The sequence below is a fragment of the Penicillium crustosum genome, assembly GCF_028827405.1.
Source record: "Penicillium crustosum strain IBT 35664 chromosome Unknown utg000001l_segment0_segment0, whole genome shotgun sequence".
In the NCBI taxonomy this organism is placed as follows: Eukaryota; Fungi; Ascomycota; class Eurotiomycetes; order Eurotiales; family Aspergillaceae; genus Penicillium; species Penicillium crustosum.
The window spans coordinates 832,719-852,162 of NW_026623122.1; the positions used below are offsets into that span (position 1 = coordinate 832,719).

General features: G+C 47.8%; 8 protein-coding genes across 8 annotated transcripts; 4 read left to right on the forward strand and 4 right to left on the reverse strand.

Moving 5' to 3' along the window:
- Window positions 1-699: 699 nt before the first annotated feature.
- On the reverse strand, window positions 700-1,230 carry N7487_000307 (uncharacterized protein; the record flags this gene model as incomplete). Its single annotated transcript, XM_056868056.1, has 4 exons — window positions 700-839; window positions 901-991; window positions 1,047-1,128; window positions 1,196-1,230. 4 exons carry the CDS (start codon window positions 1,228-1,230, stop codon window positions 700-702), a joined length of 348 nt encoding a protein of 115 aa, XP_056732840.1.
- A 799-nt stretch (window positions 1,231-2,029) lies between these two features.
- N7487_000308 (uncharacterized protein) lies at window positions 2,030-2,863 on the forward strand (the record flags this gene model as incomplete). The annotated part of the gene is made up of 5 exons (XM_056868057.1): window positions 2,030-2,317; window positions 2,405-2,429; window positions 2,490-2,634; window positions 2,685-2,751; window positions 2,801-2,863. The coding sequence occupies 5 exons, from the start codon at window positions 2,030-2,032 to the stop codon at window positions 2,861-2,863; spliced, it is 588 nt and encodes a 195-aa protein (XP_056732841.1).
- Window positions 2,864-4,295: 1,432 nt separating this feature from the next.
- On the reverse strand, window positions 4,296-5,376 carry N7487_000309 (polysaccharide deacetylase family protein; the record flags this gene model as incomplete). Its single annotated transcript, XM_056868058.1, has 4 exons — window positions 4,296-4,434; window positions 4,483-4,887; window positions 4,943-5,219; window positions 5,271-5,376. 4 exons carry the CDS (start codon window positions 5,374-5,376, stop codon window positions 4,296-4,298), a joined length of 927 nt encoding a protein of 308 aa, XP_056732842.1.
- A 468-nt stretch (window positions 5,377-5,844) lies between these two features.
- On the forward strand, window positions 5,845-7,552 carry N7487_000310 (putative amidase; the record flags this gene model as incomplete). The annotated part of the gene is made up of 3 exons (XM_056868059.1): window positions 5,845-5,873; window positions 5,925-6,547; window positions 6,603-7,552. The coding sequence occupies 3 exons, from the start codon at window positions 5,845-5,847 to the stop codon at window positions 7,550-7,552; spliced, it is 1,602 nt and encodes a 533-aa protein (XP_056732843.1).
- Window positions 7,553-7,628: 76 nt separating this feature from the next.
- Window positions 7,629-8,544, reverse strand: N7487_000311 (SDR family NAD(P)-dependent oxidoreductase; the record flags this gene model as incomplete). Its single annotated transcript, XM_056868060.1, has 3 exons — window positions 7,629-7,924; window positions 7,975-8,430; window positions 8,481-8,544. 3 exons carry the CDS (start codon window positions 8,542-8,544, stop codon window positions 7,629-7,631), a joined length of 816 nt encoding a protein of 271 aa, XP_056732844.1.
- Window positions 8,545-8,800: 256 nt separating this feature from the next.
- On the forward strand, window positions 8,801-11,640 carry N7487_000312 (C2H2-type zinc finger protein; the record flags this gene model as incomplete). Its single annotated transcript, XM_056868061.1, has 6 exons — window positions 8,801-8,915; window positions 8,968-9,381; window positions 9,517-9,801; window positions 9,855-10,893; window positions 10,951-11,366; window positions 11,423-11,640. 6 exons carry the CDS (start codon window positions 8,801-8,803, stop codon window positions 11,638-11,640), a joined length of 2,487 nt encoding a protein of 828 aa, XP_056732845.1.
- Window positions 11,641-12,031: 391 nt separating this feature from the next.
- On the reverse strand, window positions 12,032-15,967 carry N7487_000313 (uncharacterized protein; the record flags this gene model as incomplete). The annotated part of the gene is made up of 6 exons (XM_056868062.1): window positions 12,032-12,824; window positions 12,886-12,979; window positions 13,043-15,069; window positions 15,125-15,209; window positions 15,280-15,547; window positions 15,611-15,967. The coding sequence occupies 6 exons, from the start codon at window positions 15,965-15,967 to the stop codon at window positions 12,032-12,034; spliced, it is 3,624 nt and encodes a 1,207-aa protein (XP_056732846.1).
- A 1,182-nt stretch (window positions 15,968-17,149) lies between these two features.
- N7487_000314 (WD40 repeat domain-containing protein) lies at window positions 17,150-19,249 on the forward strand (the record flags this gene model as incomplete). Its single annotated transcript, XM_056868063.1, has 2 exons — window positions 17,150-18,963; window positions 19,018-19,249. The coding sequence occupies 2 exons, from the start codon at window positions 17,150-17,152 to the stop codon at window positions 19,247-19,249; spliced, it is 2,046 nt and encodes a 681-aa protein (XP_056732847.1).
- Window positions 19,250-19,444: the final 195 nt, after the last annotated feature.

Genomic DNA, 19,444 nt, shown 5'->3' on the forward strand with positions numbered 1-19,444 from the left:
CTCTTTTTAAAAAGGCATCCTCTAGTCTTATATCTCTTAAGAATGGACCAATAGATCATGGCCTTATGCACCCGTGTTACCCCATGGACCCTTTTCCCCTCAGTTATACCTACAAAATAGATAATTCTGCGATTTTTGCCGAGACTAGATGAACTTCTTCGCATTCCCCCTCCAATCATCCTGAATATACTCCGTACGGAATTACATCCCTGCAAACTCAGGCACCGGCGCAAAACCACAAGCTCTCCCCCGGGGCCCACCTGCGCCAAGATAAGGAAACACGCCAAGCCAAGATCCCCATCGCGATAGCCAACTCGCACAGCAGCCAACCGCTAGCACTCGATTTGGGGTAGGTATATAGGTATACTTATGAATATAGTTGGGGTATGAGGGATGTAGTTCGTAGCTATCTGTGTTGGGGTTGAGGTTGGGGTAGATATATCCCGATTTTCAAATCAGTCTAATTAGTAGATTCAACCTCATTGAGTTCCACTTAAGTATCTGACTGAATAATCAGCTTTGTGGGCTAGTACAAAAATCGCGATATATATCCTGAAAACTGAGCTCTAGATTACATATGAATATCCCACTAGCTGCACACACCGGAAGCACAGGCCTGGATCTAGTGACCTGTGATTTATGTGTTTTGAGAGAGAGAAGATCCCGTAGAAGTGCTGCTGCAGTCTGCTGACCCATATCCTAGTCCGCGTTCTTACAGTATCCTTGCAATCCCTTCAAGCCGCAGTAGTAATCGAACTCATCCCCACCCATATGGAAGCCGAAAGAGAAGCAAGAAGGAGTGCCAGACCATCCATCCATAGCGTATGTATCCATTTTACCTGCAGGTGAATCTCATGTTAGAAGAGTACATTATTAGTTGCTCGGGAATGGATTCCTCACAGTCAGGGCATTGATCCCATTTTTTCGTGCCTGTATTGCGGTTCCGGTATCGGGTGCATGCATAAGTCGAGGCATCGGTGTCGAAGTCCCACTAGTATAAGTTAGCTTCTGTAACCTTGCAATTTCCTAGTCATACTAGTACTCACATATGCGTCTTGGACAGAGTTCCTACCATGACGCTTGCCACAGGCACAGAAGTTGTGCAGATCAGCAAGAACGCCGCCGAAGCTGGAGGGATTGTTAGGACACAATTTGATAACCTAGGAACCTAGGATCTAACTTAAGCCCGACTTACAAAAGCGAACTAGAGATAAGAATTGATAGCTTCATGTCTTCGGGCAAAGGATAGTAAAGCAAGGGTAGGTAGTAATAATAATGTGCTAGTGAGAGTCGAAATAAGTCGGTAGTCAAAAGGTCTTATGGTTAGGTAGGACGACAAGTGACGGGAGGAAGGAAGCAGCTCTACTATATAGCATTCTCGGAGAAGAAATGGGGGGTGGGGGATGAAATGAGTATGGTGAATCTTTGCACGGGGTACACGGAAGACAGAGTTCCCAGTGCCTAAATGAGGCCTTTCCTACAACAAGCGTCCAGGGTCCTATGTTAATAACTTTACTGGAAATGGTTGAGGCATAACGACGCCTAATAGGATAAGTTTCGCAACGCGATCCATGAGTGAGACACCTCAGAACACCATCGCGAACCCGAGAATTGTCAGGAAATCCTTCTAGAAGGTAGAGAGAGAAATTATTTTCCAAAGGATTTGCACTATAGTGTGTCTCACTCGCTGGCTTGGTGAGGCCCTAGGATTCCCCACTTTACGCTCAATTTAACTATGGAGCTAACACGTGAACTAGGCAACGTTGATATTGGCCCATACCAATCAATTATGCGACTTTATTTGCCCATTGCCATACATGAAGGATTCCACGAAGTTACTCCGCCCCTTTTGAGGATGTGAATGTTTGCATGCTCTTCCGGGGATCCGGGAAGAGCTTACAAAGTTCGGTATTGCATGCCTGGAGTCGACAGGAAGAAATGGTGCATAAATACCGGCCTCGCAGCCTAAGAAGCAGACTACAAAGCTTTTCCTTACCTTACAATCACTCTTATTATCGAACTTGGCAAGATGCGTCTGAGCCAGGTCGTTTTCCTTTCTCTGCTTGGCTTCGCCGCAGCTGCTCCTGCTCCCGATGGACTTGAAAGCGGGCCTGCTGTTGTGGATGATGACTTCAAGCCCGACTGGAACGCCTTTGAGAGCGACTTCAAACTGGCTTTGGAGGAGTTCAATGCGGATCCAACTTTGACTAAGCGCCTGAACACTCAAAGCTCTGGCAATGTCGCATACGGGAAGGCAATCTATGCCGCCGGTGCTGCCGCTGTCAGTCAGGTGAAGGGTCTTAAGAATTGGAATAAGGTATCAAATATGCTCTCTTTTTTCTCCCTCTGCGTTTTTGTTGTTGCTTCGGCCTTGATATGACGGGAAACTGACTGTCTCAACTAGTCCAGGGAACAGTTCGTCCAGCTAGGTAAGAAGAAAGAGAGCCATTTCTCCCTCTAGACATCCAGTGCTAACAAGTCATTTTCAGTCACCCAGGGGATGATGGACCATAACCCTGACCCCAAGACCGCTGTGGCTGCAATCTGCTACAACAAGGGCTATGGAATCAAGGACCCAGAAGGCATTTATGGCCTGCACAGCGAAAAGCTTTCTGTTTGGCCGGCATCAACCGAGTAGGTTTGGAGTATGCCTGAACGTACGATTAAATACTAACTAGTTCCAGCTACGACTGTTTCTACATGGGCAGAAACAACGCCTTCTGGTCTTACGGCGATGGTGGCACCATCAACGTAAGTTTGAAACCACCACTACAGAAGTTCCTAGAGCTAACAAACCTAGTTGTACACCCGCTGGCAACACGGAGCTTGTCGTTTTGACGACAAGTCGGATCTCTACTGCTAAATGGTAGAACTCTTCACAAAAGAGCCGGAAGGGGCAGTCGATATGACTAGTTTTATCCTTAACGATGGTCCCTAAGTGGAAGGAGCTCAACCATAGATTACCACGTGGCTGAGGTGAGGGCTGGATTAATTCTATAAGCAAGTTAGCCAAGATTTGCGTTGAGCCTCGCTCGTATTGGCCTGCTTGCCCCTCCTATGTTTGCCCTCTACACTCCTTCCAAGTCTACCTTGGGCTTTTTACCTAGTTTATCCTAATCCATTGCTCCATATATGTACTTGTCCATTCGCTATATTGCTTGTGTTTCCCTATTGCTTCCTCACTCTTTGATTGCCTTTTATTGTGGACTCATCTATGCCTAGGGCGTGGATCTACCATGCTCGACAGCTCCTTAGAAGTATGTCTGTTTAATCTAGAATATATATTCAAGAGTAACTCGAAGCTAAAGATAACCTCTTAATATTTTTAACTTTCATCTAAAAAGTAGCCTATTGCTACTATAAACACTTACTAAAATACTAATGTCTAGTAATCTAGCTGGTGGCATATCCACCTGGGCATTTAGGTGGTGATTATTAAGAAATGTCAAGCTCCCGAAAATCAAGTGGGGAATAACCTAGGTAGGTATTTTTAAGGTTCTCTAACTGACTAAAAATGACAAACTCCGCTATTTTAACAATCTATCTAGGTATGAGGACACAGCTGACTAACGATACTATGCACTTTTATATGGAGCAGGCCATTATGGCGGTCTTAGATTGAAGCATCCACAAGATATATAACTTCTGGGTAGTTCGTTGGATACGATGCCGCTAACCACCTATGATGGTCAAGACCTCAAACTAGTTCGATCGTATGCGAATTTCTTGCGTGTCAATGTTGGCTTGAATCTAATCAACTTGTCCTACGCGACTCTTTCCAACAGCCACCCATGCACGTCACCGTTACTGATATTCTTTTGCTATATTCTCTCTTGGCTGAATTCCTTGTTCCGCTTTGCCGGAAGCTATGTCGTGTCAGTTACAAGAATCGGTAAAAAGCCAAAACTGTGATGAAACGGGCCATCTCGATGCGTGGGCTCCATTCTAGTTTTCCCGAGAGAAAAAGCATTCAATTTATATCACCCAATCAATATTATCTTCCTAGTATGGCAGGCTCTATTAGTATTGAGTATTTGTCCAATCTGTACTAATATATTCTACTTATACCTTATATATTATATCACTATATATAATCTTAATTTTTATATTTCTCTAAATAGGATGGGTAATTACTGGTTAATTAGACACCTAGTAGGATTGTAGTTATTCCTAGCTATTACTAGTAGTATATAGTAATACTGACCTACTACTATAAGTTACTAGGAGCCACTAGTGAGTTACAACCTGAGAAGTTGACGACTATTGCGCTGGATTGTTATACCTCAAATTAGATTTCACTTCTCTAACATCAAACCAGCCTTTGCGGGCATCAAGGCCCCAGGTGGGGGAGCATTCTTATTCTTGAATTCATCACAAACCTGTTCCATCGTCACAAATTCAACACCCTCGTGCTTCTTGAAATGTTCAATAAGCCTATGGAAGGTCAGTCATATTCCGCACAAAGTTATCATCACAACGCACCTTTCATGCATCAATAGCACATGAGGCCTTCCCGAAACATCTGGATGGATAGTAATCGGGAAGATAAACTCATCATACTCGCGGTAGAAGTAATCGAAATGGTCGCGCCAGATATCCTCCACGTCCCGCGGGTTGACAAAGCCATGGCTATTAGGCGCGTTCTTGATGAACATCATCGGCGGTAGATCATCAATGTACCAGTTGGAAGGGATTTCAACAAGCCCTGTCTGAGATCCATGCTCAAGGGGCTTCATCCAAGTTTCAGCTTTCTGCTTGTAATCGATCTTAGTCCAGCTGTCGCCGGTTCGGAGGTAGTAAGCCTGACAGTCCTCGTGGCTCATGCTGTGATCGTACTCGATACCGTAGTCGAGGAGAAGCTGGGCGCCTTCTTTGCTTGTTTCCCACCTATTTGTATTCGATTAGCACCCTTCGATGAATCCCAAATCAAAGATAGTCGTACCATGGTGCCACGCTTCCTCGTGGGGGCTTTCCAGCGAACTCGGTCAACATCCGATACGTTTTGTCGAGCACATCGCGCTGCTGCTCTATAGACATATCTGTCGGGTTCTCGTGGGAATATCCGTGTAGGCCGATCTCGTGGCCTGCGTCCCGGACTGCGGCCATGTCCTCCGGGAAGGTCTCGAGGGAGTGGCCGGGGATGAACCATGTTGTTTTAATGTCATATTTCTTAAACAGCTTCAACAATCGCTGGGTTCCGATTGTTCCTGCCCAGTATCCTATGTCATAGTTAGAGAGGATAATTCCAGAGAGAAGACACTGGACCTTACCCCTGCTGATATCATTTGTGGAATCCTCTCCACCATACGAGCCTAGCCAGCCGGCTACAGCATCAACATCCACACCATATGTAATAAGAACTCGCTTTGGTGCCATTGTGAATGATCAATTGTTACAATTCTAACTCTGTTGATTACCGGGAGACGTTCGGCTTTTAAACCAATGAATGCGGGGAAGGTGAACCCCTCACCTGTTGATCACCCACCAACAATTTCGCTTTACTGATATACTGATTGACTGATACACTGATTTACACGATGATTTACATTTCTTAATTTACAACATTCGTTATCTCTCCCCTTAGTGAACTCCATCCACAATTCCGAGATGTCTCCAACACAGTTGGGGTTATGTTGGGGTAGGCAGTCATTGTCTCCAGTGAGACAACGAGACCCAGTTTAATGGACTCCAAGATTATATAGCGTTGGAGAAAATCACGATGAACTCGGAAAGGATTACGACAACAATAGGGGACCGACCACTCATAAACTGCGACATCCCCCAAAGATACTATCCAGAGAAAGATACTATCCAGAGGATATCCAACGGCGTCAAAGAGTGACCATGTCAGTTCTTTTCACAAGTATTTCAGAGTAAGTGTTACCTTATATGGTGATTTTTTCGTATACTGACAGTTGTTATAGGAGCAACCCCGTCAAACCGGGCGATGCGGAAGCCCTCCTTAAACCATACGGTCTGACCATCGACCCAGCCGAGGCACAAGATTTCCACACCCTTCTAGCAGCAGTCCATGACTGCGCCGAAAGCGTAGCTGCATTGCCGGACTATCAACCAGTCCCCGATCAGACTAAGTATCCACGCGAGGATGTGCGCCGACCAAGCGAAAAAGAACAAGTTTTCGGGCAAGCATGGGCACACCGATTTCTTATCCGGGGTAATCCCCAGGGAGGGCCTCTGGCAGGTAAATCCATCAGTTTGAAAGATGTCATTGCAGTTGCCGGCGTGCCACAGCTTCTGGGAAGTGATATCATTCCTTCTTGGACACCGAGTACGGATGCGACAGTCGTAACGCGATTGCTTGAGGCGGGCGCCGATATTCATGGGACGTCGACTTGTGAAAATATGTGTCACTCTACGTCTTCGTATACCAGTGCCCAGGGTACAGTGGAGAATCCAAATGCCCAGGGTTATTCAGCGGGCGGGAGTACCTCTGGCGGTGCCGCACTGGTTGCCGCCGGCATAGTGGACATCACTATTGGTGGTGACCAGGGTGGCAGTATACGCGTGCCCGCGTCATTTTGTGGATGTAAGATGTCTTTCTTACTTGAGGATAAATGTGCCACAAGCTAACTTGCTTCTAGGCGTTGGGCTTAAACCCACTCATGGCCGCGTTCCCTTCACTGGGATTGCTAGCGGCGATTCCATGAATGACCACGCTGGCCCACTATCCCGAACAACACTCGAGGCTGCAGCATGCTTAGATGTTATCAGTGGGTATGACGGCATTGATGATCGGGCTGTCGGTAGCCCGAAGCCAGGCTCTACCAAATTCGCGGAGACTCTTCAGCAGGATCCGAACACGCTCGACGGCTTCAAGGTCGGCATTCTTGTGGAAGGATTTGAGCACAGCGCAGTAGACCCACATGTCAAGGACGCAGTATTGATTGCTACCCAGAAATTCAAAGATCTGGGTGCGACAATTGAGGAAATATCTCTGCCAGAGCATTTGCACGGACCCGCGATCTGGACTATCCAGCAGCGAATTGCCGGGGCGCAGACTCTTTTGGGCCAGAACACAGGCCGAAGAGGGCTTTACATGACTGACATGGAGCGCGCACGGCTTCCATGGACTGATGGTGGTTTCCAGAGAGCGTTCCCATCCACAAAGAACGTTATCATTAACGGTCTATATCTAACGCAACAATTCCCTGATCTCTACGGAAAGACTGCCAATATCGGACGACTGATCAGTGACAAGTACGAAAAGCTGTTTGAGAAGTATGATATCTTGGTAATGCCTACAACGCCGGTTGTTGCTCCTCGACATGGAAAGCGAGAACTCCCGCTGGATTCCCTCAAGCCTAGCATGGGTCTTACAATCAACACTGCTATATTCAACGTGACGGGCCACCCGGCACTATCAATACCCATCGGGTTTGCTCCAGCAAAGGAAGATAACCAGATTATGCTGCCAGTTGGGATGCAGATCGTTGGTGGATTGTGGCAGGAGGAGAAGGTTTTGCGGGCTGGACATTCCTGGGATACTCATTTTGACTGGAAGAAGATGCATTACTCTACAGATAAGAACTAGATACTAATTTGCATCTGTCGCATTCAAATATTAGAATTGTGTTATCAATATCCTGTCATCTCAACGTATAGTGTAGCTAGACAGTTATATATCCACCATCAACCACCATGGCATGGCCCTGAACAAACGATGCCTGTGTTGAACACAAGAAAAGAATAGCATCAGCGACTTCTGCCGGCTGACCCATTCTCTTCATTGGTGCAGTCTCCACTGCTGGCATGATGGCCTCACGGACCTCAGGCTTTTCCATTACTAGTGGCGTTTCAATAACGCCAGGGCAAACACAGTTGACTCGAATCCCATCTCTGGAATAATCGATGGCATCCGCACGTGTCATTCCAATGACAGCAGCCTTCGAGGCACAGTATGCAGCTATCACAAACTCAATAATGCGTTTCATGGGTAGAGAAAAAAGCACTTACGAGCACCCGGGCGACTGACAATGCCAAGTTGACTGGAAACATTTACCACAGCACCGCGTTGAGGTGGGCGATTCGAATCATGGCTAGGGAGTCCACTTTGTGTGACCATCTGCCTAAGCTCTGCCCGAGATGAGAGCCAGCAGCCTCGGTAATTGATGTTATTGACGCGGTCGAATTCCTCAAGCGACATCTCTGCCGAGCGCATAGGCTTGCCAAGGACTCCTGCACAGTTTACGGCATAATCCACTCGTCCAAATTCTTGTACAACCGCATTGATAAATGCATCCGCGAATTGGTTATCTGCCACGTCCCCGGCCATTACTAGCAGCCGTACTTCTGGGTATGTTGAGGTGATGACCTTTGCCGTTTGTTGCAGGGATTCTTCATTAAGGTCTGTGATAGCGATTCGCGCACAGCCAGCTGCAGCGAAGGCTTTTGTAGTTGCGGCGCCGATTCCTGTTTGTTATGTGAGTGACGGATATCAATATTGCGGGTGCTTGGTTTACCAGTTCCACCTGCACCAGTGACTACTGCAACACCAGGAAACATATTGAGAGCTAATTGGGCCATCTTGACAAGATCAAATAATCATAAACCACCAGAATAAATGTGAATATATCTGAATGTGAACGATGTAAGCTCTACCTAGGTATACCTCCTGCCTCTCTCCAAATGGGCCCACCCTTATCGCTTATCGCGGGCCGACAATCCCGGCGGGCCCCGATTTGGAGCAGTTGGGGTCGAATCTCTCACGTCGACATCCACTTGTTCAACCCCCAGGCCTTTTCTTCTCCAAACCAGTTCTCCATATCCCCCCAATGTTTCAATGTCCCCATCACCCCAGCCGCACAGGGGTGCTCGTGGAGCAAGGGCACGTATCTGTATACACTGCGGTCGGAGTTTCCGACGGACTGAACATTTGGAGCGACACATTCGCACCCGTAAGCAATTTCCGGGGAGATCCCCGCAGCTAATGCTAACCCGGTAAACTAGACACCAAGGAGAAGCCGTTTATTTGCTTCTGTGGGGCGGCCTTTACTAGAAGGGATCTATTGAAGCGTCACACACGCATCTCACATCAAGATGGGCTGACCTCACCGACGCCGCCCGAGCCAACGACGAAGTCGGATTTCCAGCCGACGCATCATCCTGCACCCATCCCGCCGCAATATGATACACCAACTAGGCCCTTACCCGTGGAAACCCTTGCAGGATCATCGGCTGTGCACCAATGGGCTGGGGCACAAAACACGCCATATTTAGATCCAAATCACAATGCCGGCATGCTTCCTGCCCCTACTGCAGGGGCTCCAAACCCAGCCATTGATCCCCATACGGGTATGGTGCACGATCCGGATATGCTTCAAGCTGCCCAGCTGCTTCTTCCAGGCGATTACAGACCTACAGGTATGTTTTTGATGATAGTTGTTCAAGTATATACTTCCTAATGCCCTGTGCAACATGCAATACCCTTCTCTTTCGTAAACGATCTTTCGCATTGACTCCTATTCTTGGAAATCTATTGATCTGACACAAAAATAGGACAACCGATGCCCTACTTACCCGAAGATCTGAATCATTTCCAGGAATTCACCCATTTCTTGGATTCGATTGGCTTGCCAGGGGAATGGGTCCCCAGCGAAGGCGAAACATCTCAGACACAGGAGGTTAACCTGGAAGAAGTAAGAGAGACAGGTCGACACACCCAAGAGCACAATGAGCGGCCACGACGAAGCGGAGAAGGTTCTCGAGGAGACTCACCATTTAGATCATGGCTTCCCTCTGTGCCAAGGGGCGACCAAAGCCTCGGCACTCTCTCTGATTCTGGTAACTAGCACCTTATATTGCCACAATTCTCTAGATTACTGATATTGTTCCAGAACCGCCCCAAAGCGCAAAGAAGACATCACGATTCAATGTCACCGAAGACCAGCGGTTTCGGCTTGCGGCATCTCTCGAAGAATTTCGCCATGTCATTCCGGACTTCGTATTGCCATCTCGTCACACATTGACTCGATACCTCACTTCCTATTTTGAAGGATTCCACCCACATCTTCCCTTTATGCATATCCCAACTTTTCATATCAATGAACGCGCCCCCGAAGTGGTTCTTGCCATCATGACGATCGGAGCCCAGTACAGATTTGAGCACCGCAACGCAGAAAGAATATTTCACGTTTCCAAGGCAGTTCTATTTGAACGGATGTCTAGAGAGCCCCGTTTCCCGGCTAAGCCAAACTACAATCCAGGCTCTCAAATACCGCTAGGGATATCTCCTTATTCTAACTTTGGTGATCAATCCCTCACGCAACCACAGGTAACAGCGGAAAGAACTGCCGTTTGGAAGCAGATCGAAATAACTCGCTGTCTCCTTATTCTGATGGGCTACTCCACGTGGGAAAACGCGAGACTGGTGCAAGAAGCATTCCATCTTCAGGGCTTGTTGGTCCGGCACCTCCGCGAGGCTGGGTTGACGGAAGATACAACACGCTCTGATCCACGTGCACCACTCGACTGGTACGAATGGGCGGACCAAGAATCCGGCCGACGCACAAAGTTGATTGCGTTCTGCTTTATCCATGTTCACAGCATCGCATACAATGCTTATCCATCTTTGCGCAGCAATGAGATACACTTGCGTCTCCCGTGTTCTACCGTCGAATGGACCGCTAGCACCGCTGCGGAGTGGGAAGCAGCTCAGCGAGAACGAGGTCCCCAGCAGTTGTTCTTCCAGGACGCATTGACCCTCCTCTTACAAAAGTCCCGATCGGCCAAACCACTAGACCCCATCCCGGCTCCACTGGGTAATTACATCCTCTTGCACGGACTCCTGCAACGGATCCACCTCGTGAGCGAGCTATCGTTACCGAACGGCAACCACTCCACAACCCTCCCAACAGAGGAACTGAATAAACTAGAGTAAGTCCCCTACACACAAGTCTTCAGTAGATCCACCTCTAACTATTTAATTCACAGACGAGCCCTCCGCTCCTGGACCTCCGTGTGGCAACAAGCCCCAGAATCCAGTCTAGACCCACACAACGCAAATGGGCCAATCCCATTCACCTCCAGCGCCTTCTTAGGACTCGCCTACGTCCGTCTATCTCTAAATCTCGGTCCTCATCGCCGCCTAGAAACCCGCGATCCGACAATAATAGCCAGCGCACTTCGCCGCTCCCCACGCCCAGAAAGAAGCTACCGTCTCATTCCGGCACTTATCTACGCCGCTCATGCTCTCAGTATCCCCGTCCGTCTAGGAATAGACCACATTGCTCGCAGCCAAGCTTTCTTCTGGAGCGTGCGGCACTCGCTGGCTAGTATTGAATGTGCAGTGTTACTAAGCAAATGGCTGTTTACCATTGCAGAGGCGGGACCGGACCAGTCGTTGAGTGGTATGTCGATGCTATGTCTGCCCTATGTGTGTTACTAGCTAACAATCATGATACAGAAAACGAAACTCGCATTCTACGGTGGACCCGCTGTATTATTGAAGAGGCTTATTCGTCTATTGATACGGATGACGGTGAGGCGCCGCCAGATCTGGAACCGGCCTCTTTGGGATTGGCCGTTCTCAAGCTTTGGGCTAGGTTGTTTGGAACAAATACTCAGTGGCCATTTATTAATGTCCTGGGACAGAGCTTGGAACAGTATATAACTATGATTTGATGTTGATATTATGTCTTTGGCGTTTGTATATATTGAGGCTTGTTGGAATATAATGTGTTCATGATCTCATGATCCTAAGTGACTTTTCTAAACATCTACAACTAATTCAAGAGCCGAATATCACAGACTACATTGAATTACAGCTAGTAATGATTCGAAGGCATTGTGTTGTCGATCTATGCCTTTGACTGTGGCGCATCGCCATCTTTTTGTGCTTTTCTATTTTCCATTTTTGTAAATTCAGCTCTCACCCACGAATGCCTTTTGACCGTCTTTCTCCTGTTTTCATTATTCCTCCTAAGTCATCAATTCCACCACTGAGCTCACCATCACCCTCACCCGTAGGCCCAGTAAAGGAAAAGAGCGCAGCAAAGTGACATCTGCCACCGATCTAGGAGAGCTCGATCAGCCGCCCTTCCATGGGAGGGATTACGTCTTGCTCAACCGTAGGAGTGAGTAAGACGTCGACTGGGCTCGGACTTGTGGTCAAATTATCGTTATTCCGAACCATGACAGTAAGTTGATCTTCCCCTGGACTCGCACCCCCAGCCCGAGAGTCATCATGCTCTTCAAAGGTCAACAGGTCCTTTCCAAGCAGAGTGGGAAGGGTATCTTGTAATTCATTCATAGCCTCGCCCAGACCATCATCAGCTCCATCATATGTAAGCAGGTCTTCAATGGGCAGGGCAGCAGGCCGAATTTCTTCCGTAACCGGAACTTCCTGACGGTCTTCGTCATCATCGTCAAAGTTGATTAATTGTCCTTCGATCGGAGCGGCGACGCTCTGTTCGACTGGTGTAGCATCTTGTCCAAGACGTTTCTCTCCAACTACGAGCCCAGCCCGACGATAATCATCCAGCACGGCGCCACCCCGTGCAAATGCCTGCCACCGGCGCACACCCTCGACATGCCGCTTTGCTTCTTCGTCTGCGGTAGAGGTTGCGGCGCGGGTTGGGGCTCGGCGTCGTGTTATGGGACCGACCTTTTCGTCGCGATCATCATCATCGTGGTCAAAGTCATCCCAGTCTGATCCGGCGTCAAAGATCTGGGTTTTGCTCTCCTTGCCCATACCACAGTAGCAATCATGAGTGTGCGGTGGAGAGCACACACAAATACAGGGCGTGTTGCAGCACTCGCGAACTTGAAGGCAGCGCTGTTTACATGATACCCAGTCATGTTCAGAACTAATGACGAACTGTATTAGTATTTTGGTGCATATAAACCGTGAATAGCTTCAAATCTTACCCATGACATTTGCGGGGACATGGATGTCCACATGGCAAATTCTTGCCACAAGGCTTGTTGCAGCCGTCAGTAATAGCGTTCCAGTCCTTGAGAGCTATAAGAAGTAATTAGATTTTCTCTTTTTCCATTAGCATTTTCAAACATGATAGGGACTCACTTTGGATGAGGGTTTCTTGGTTGTGTCTCGTGCAATACAGAGGCAGAGCGGGGCCAATACGGGATTCTTGTTGATTCTCGGACATCACGTTTGTAACTGAGTGCCAGAAATGGCTGTGTTTGCTAACACACTGTGCATTGCCGAATATGTAAAGACCGTATTTGGCGCGGGACAAGGCAACACAGGCTCTGTTGTCCTGTGCGAGAAAGCCAATCCCTCGATGATCATTCGATCGAACAAGCGAGAGAAGGATAATATCATTCTCTTCTCCTTGATATGAGTCGACAGTCAGTATGTTAACGTAGTGCTGGGAGACGTTTTGATTCTGTGACTTCTTTCGCATGATCAACTTCCGTTGACCATTGTAGAATGTCAGGACAGTAATACTAGCTGCTGGGACTTTGTTCATCACAAGGTAGGCAAGGAGATTAACCACCATTGATGCCTCAAAGTCATTCACCTTGGACGACAGACTGTCGTTGCTTTCGTGTGCGGTGTGGTCGAAAAAGAAGGATCGTTTATCTCCCATACCAGGAACCAAAGGATGATCCTCAACTGACGGATGGTCACGAAGAATATCCCCATATATGGGAGCCACGAGCTTTCTGATTTCTGGCACCATTCGTCTTTGTTCTTGAAGCATAGAGTACGGCATTTTGTTTAATATCAGACGTTCAAACATAGAGACATCGAGGTGAAAAGGATCACCGGTGAGATCATAGTCAGCACATTGACCCTTGAGCTGCTGGTGATCACCAACTAGAATAAGATGCTGAAGTGATGGAAGGCAAGCGACTGCAACTGGGGCCTCGAGTACTTCCGCTGCCTCCTCAATCAAGATGACCCGGGGATTCAAACTCGAAACTAGCCCTCTGTATTTGCTTAGACCAGTGGTAGTCATCCCGATAATCTTTGCCTCTTGGAGAATACAGTAGTCACGTTCAAATCTACCGATTTGAAAATTGGTAGCGCAGCCTTGGTAAGTTCGAGCGAGGCGCTGCACATGTTCTCCCAGGATAGTTATTAGCTTCCCACGCAAGTAGTCGTAAACGGCACCGCGATATCTCTTGGGAACCTTGTAGAAGTCCCTCTCTTTTAGCAGGTTTTCAACAGTTGCCCGAGAGATTTTGGCGCTGCTGGAGCTGCAAAGACCAGGCGATAATGGGAAAAAACGTGTCTTGAAAGACGACCAGTCATCTTCATATTTTCCATGTTCCACTTCGATCTCCTTCAGCTGCTCATACTCCAGATCAATATCATCGTCAGCGAACCCAAAGTCACCGGCGTATTCAGAGTCGAACCCCCTCACGCAGTCTGCAAGCCAAGCCGCCAGGGGATCGGTACTTGCACGAGTGTTGGCTTGCTGCCATTTATTTGCTGTTTCTTGCAGGGAATCAACCTGGTCTTGGCTCAAAAGATCATGGTCCAAAAATAACGATGCCGCAAAAGGCTTGCTGTTGTTTGATGGTGCAAGTGGTGTTAGAAGTTTATCAAGCTCAGCCGCGAGTTTGTTCTGTTTCTTTCTCATTGGAGTCATCAAACCTCCTTCAATTGTCAATAGACCCTGGTTTTGTCTGATCTCATAAGGGGTGCGCTTCCGGATTTCAGGATGGGAAGTTCTTCCGCCCAGCCGGACGTAGTTTTTCTCAAACACCGAGATATGCTTTATCAGTTGATCAAGAGCATGGTTAGTTTGAGCAGCAATAATGATAGGTGGCTCCTTTGGATCTTTGTTTGAGAGCATCATTCTTAAAGCAGCTATGGAGGTAAATGTCTTGCCTGTTCCAGGGGGGCCCTGAATTATGGCCAGCCTTTTAGTCAACATTTGATTCAACGCTGACCATTGTGATTTATCTAACTGTCCCATTGGCTGGGAGGGCCATCGCTCGAGGATGTCGTATTTTTTGGTGACATCAAGTGCAGAGGATTCAGACAATGGCGTGAAGTCCATGGATGGCGCGGTGTTAATGTATTCTGGTGCATTAATGTCTTTTTCCAGGCTGCAGATTTGTTCGTTCAATGGAAAACTAGATAATGTTAGATTATCCTTTCAATAACAGTAAGACTGGTTTGTTCCCCGACCTTTCTTTTGACAACTTTTGCAACGCTGTTAGGGTGTGCCGATTTGCCTCAAAATATCCTGCTCGAGCCTCAACCATGATCCATTCTTGTCTAGTGAGATATAATAGTCAGTATCATCATATTTTACACAACCACACGGCCATGTTATTACTTACTGTGGATCAACCTCGATATCTCCAGCCGAGGCCAAAAAGAGGTCGACCTCGGGGGGTCTTTCTCAACCGCTTCCAGCAACCGACAGGCCACGACGGCGACAACACATTTGCTCGAGAAGGCATTGCGCTTAGGGGTCAGGGCGACAATTGTTCCAGGATTAAGCCGGTTGGAGTATGTCCAGGAAATGTTCTTGCCCGCGCGGCGAGTAGAGAATTGAATATGTAACGCCAAGCCCGCGCGGGCTAGGGTAACACCGACAACGAAGACCTTTGAGGAGAAAGAGTATAAGAATCATAATCTATAAAGTCTAAAGAGAAAGGATTCACTCACCTTCTCATAGATGGAAACATCAGGGGTATCTATCATAGAAGGATCAGCGCGAACCCTGGCTACAGCATTTCGAAGTGGTGCCACCGAATCTTCTCGGATCAATGAATAATGGGCCTCTAGGTATTTCTCCTTGGAAGTCCAGGGTTCCAAAATGCAATTGGGGGTGAGAGCAACAACTTTTCCCGGTATATCTGTTCCGAGGATTTCTTCAGTCGAGGGAAGTTCTGGCTTGGTTTGCCAAAGTCTCCAAGGCCCATAGATTGGTAGATCTGGGTCGAAGTACTGGCGGATTTCTGGATTAACTGGCTTGATCTGCTCCTTAAGCCGATGTCCATATTGAAAGCGAAAGTGAGACATGATCGTCTAAAGAATGCGTGGGGTTAGCACGTATATATTTTAGGGACCATCTTCGATCGTCCTTACCAAGACTCTTTTCTGCAATCGATGCTCCCGCCGCCCAGACAGATTTTATCCTTTGAGAAGTCAGCTGTAATATTTTACCTTTTTCACTGTGAATCTTTATGAAGATATGAAGATATGGAGAGTGGAGAGTGGAGCGTGGAAAGTGGAAAGTGTGGAAAAGAAAGAGATCAAGGGTCGAAGTCAAATCTCGTGCTGAATTTGTGTCAGGTGGATGAGGTCGGACGAGTTCAGACGAAAGGTGATAATCCGTGTATGAAAATAGATGAGGTGCCAATGAGCAGCGGCAGAAGTCACCTAAAAGGAAGGATGTCGAAGAAGAATAGAACAAAGCAAATCAAAGTTGAGAGAAAGGTTGTTATATCAGATATCTTGTTGATTATGTACATATTCTACTACCTAGGTACATATATATACCTAATATTTACCGCATATGTATACATAAAGTATCTGATAGTGTTACATTCTGAGAGATGAATTTATTCTATCTACGTGCCTAATGAGGTTCAACATTCCGTACCAGACCACGTCGGCCACAGATATAGTCCAACCTTCAAGGATAGTTAGGGATGTTGTACTTTGAAAAGCGTGTGAGCACTACCATAATTTACTCTTACTAGTATGCATAGTTACATCCAATGGATGTATATGTATGTATAAAACCCTCTTAGCAAGTCGGTCGATGCTTTCTACTTTTAAGTACTGGTAAAGGTAGGTCTTGAAGGTCACCCTTGCTATTTATTAAATGAATTTAATGTTACTCTATTAGGTAGACAATAGATTGTAACAATTGAGGTGACATGTATATATCCCTAGCTATTGTACCTATTGTAGTTCAATAGGGAGTGAGTATACAGCTTAAGAGCCCTTGATGCTGATTGGTCCGCCAAGCATCGGATCCATTCCCAGATTGGTGTCCATTTTAAGCCGCGACGTCGCGACTATCTCCTTTGTGTGCTCCGGAGCTGGAGCATATATCCGATCTCACCGTCATTTACCTTATTCCTGGTTTCATCGGAGTTCTTCGTTTGTTTGAAAATCCCCGATCCCCTACTCCAATTGCGGCGCGCAAACGGTAGCTACCCCACAAGTCGGACTGCCACAAGAGCCCCGGTAATCATGGCTTCATTGGAGGAAGAAGAGGACCGTGACATGGGAGGTATGGCAATTGTTTGTTCCAATGGCCCACTGGCCGACCTCATCGATCCCAACGTTGCTAATCATCCCCGCCATTCCCTAGGCTCCCAGGACGGAAGCTCCGATAACGAGAACGACAATGACATGGACGACACAATGCGCGACGTCGATGATGGCGAGGGGGACAATGAAAATGAAAATGAAAATGAAAATGAAAATGAAAACGAAAATGATCAGGACGGGGATGGCGATCAAGATCCGGATAGCCCTTCGAATGCGAGTCAGGCGTCGGACGGCCCTGGCATGCAACAGAACACGAATAGCAATGCCGACAACATCGTGTTTGAACCGTTCTCCATTTACCACCCAAGTGTGCGCCCCGAATGCCTCACAGCCCGGACCTACGATGTAGTCCCAACCACCGCCGCGCCACATGCCACCTCGATCAATGCCATCACAGCGACAGCGGATATGCGTTGGGTTTTCACCGGTGGATCGGATGGTTTCGTGCGAAAGTTCAACTGGGCGGATTCAATAAACAGCAAGCTCATGTTGACCGTGGCGCAAAGACATCCCTTCGTGGATAGTGTGGTCAAAGCTGGAGTTCTGATGACATACTGGGAGAATATGGATGGTAGTCACCTGTCCCCGGTGTACTCTTTGGCCAGTCATAGCGAAGGATTGTGGCTACTTTCTGGGTTAGAATCTGGGGCGATTCGTCTGCAAACTCTCCGCCACGAAGAGGGCAAGGAAATTGCCCTTCTGCGACAACATACCTCGGCAGTGTCCACCTTGAACCTCACATCAGACGAGGAATCATTGCTCTCTGGGGGCTGGGATAAGCGGGTCTTTGACTGGGACTTGAATACCGGTCAAGCTAGACGAGCTTTCGGTGGCAGCGGTGGACAAATATCTGCTGTGCAGATTCGGCCCGAGTCCAGTCTTCCGGTCCCCAAGGACACAATCGAACCACAGCAGACCAATGGCACATATGCATCAAACTATGCGGCCCCCGGCACAGACAGCTTCAACTTCATGGATACATCCCACGACAATGGAGATACTGGCCCAGCCGAGAACCCGCAGGCGGGCTCTCCGGCAGACTCACTCTTTGGCGGAGCGGATTCATTATTCGGCGACGCGGATGGTGGAGTGGCTGATGGCAATGAGCCATCTGGTGGGGTATTTGGGGTAGACGAGGACGACGAGTTTGGCCGTGCTGTAGCCAATGGTGCTATGGCAGATGCCGACGCACCCGGAGAAGTTGATGATGAAATGCCTACTCAACCAGACGTCGAGCACGCACAAAGCACACAAAATTCGTTGTCGAAGCAAACAAATACTCATACAGACGAAATGCCCCAGCAAATGGAAATGAGCGATGCGGATATCCCGAACGGTCCAGTGCAGCCGGCTGTCAATGGACTCCCTAAAGCAGAAGATCTCGAGACACCTCCACCAGCCCCAGACTTCTCACAAAATCCGCAACAAGAGCAAGGTGTGACGAGCGATAATACGTTCTTGGCTGCCTCAATGGATGGGACAATCCGAGTTTGGGACCGGCGACAGCTTGATCCCGTCGCTCGCATCGCCCCCTATAATTCTCCTCCATGGTGTATGAATGCTTGCTGGTCACCCGATGGAAATTTCATATACGCCGGACGCCGAAATGGTACTGTCGAAGAATACAGTCTACACAAGGGTTTGAGAAATGCCGAACGAACATTCAAATTCCCACAGGGCAGTGGGCCAGTGACAGCACTCAAAGCCATGCCGAATGGGCGTCATCTTGTCTGGTGAGTAAAAGACCACTAGGTAACATAGAACCACTTTCCTAACATTTCTTCCAGTGCCTCCCATGATATCCTCCGTCTTTATGATCTGCAAAATGACCAAGGCGGCCAGACTTCTCGCCATCCGCCAGTTCCCTTCCTGATCATTCCTGGCCACCGAACCGGAACTATCTCTCAGCTGTACATCGACAATGCATGCCGTTATATGATCTCCACCAGCGGGAACCGGGGCTGGGAAGGAAATACCACTGAAGTCCTCCTTGGTTACGAGATCGGTGTGCCGCAGTAGGGAAACTTATACATCATGGACACATAAAAATATAATGGACCATAGTGACTCATAATAAACGAATACCACGACTTGACATCCCAAACCACGAGAAACCCACACAGTTGGATTGAAACCAATCATCACCAACAGTAATGGCCAAAGGCACAAGTTCTGAAATTGAAACGATAGCCATGTAAATCTATCATACATGGA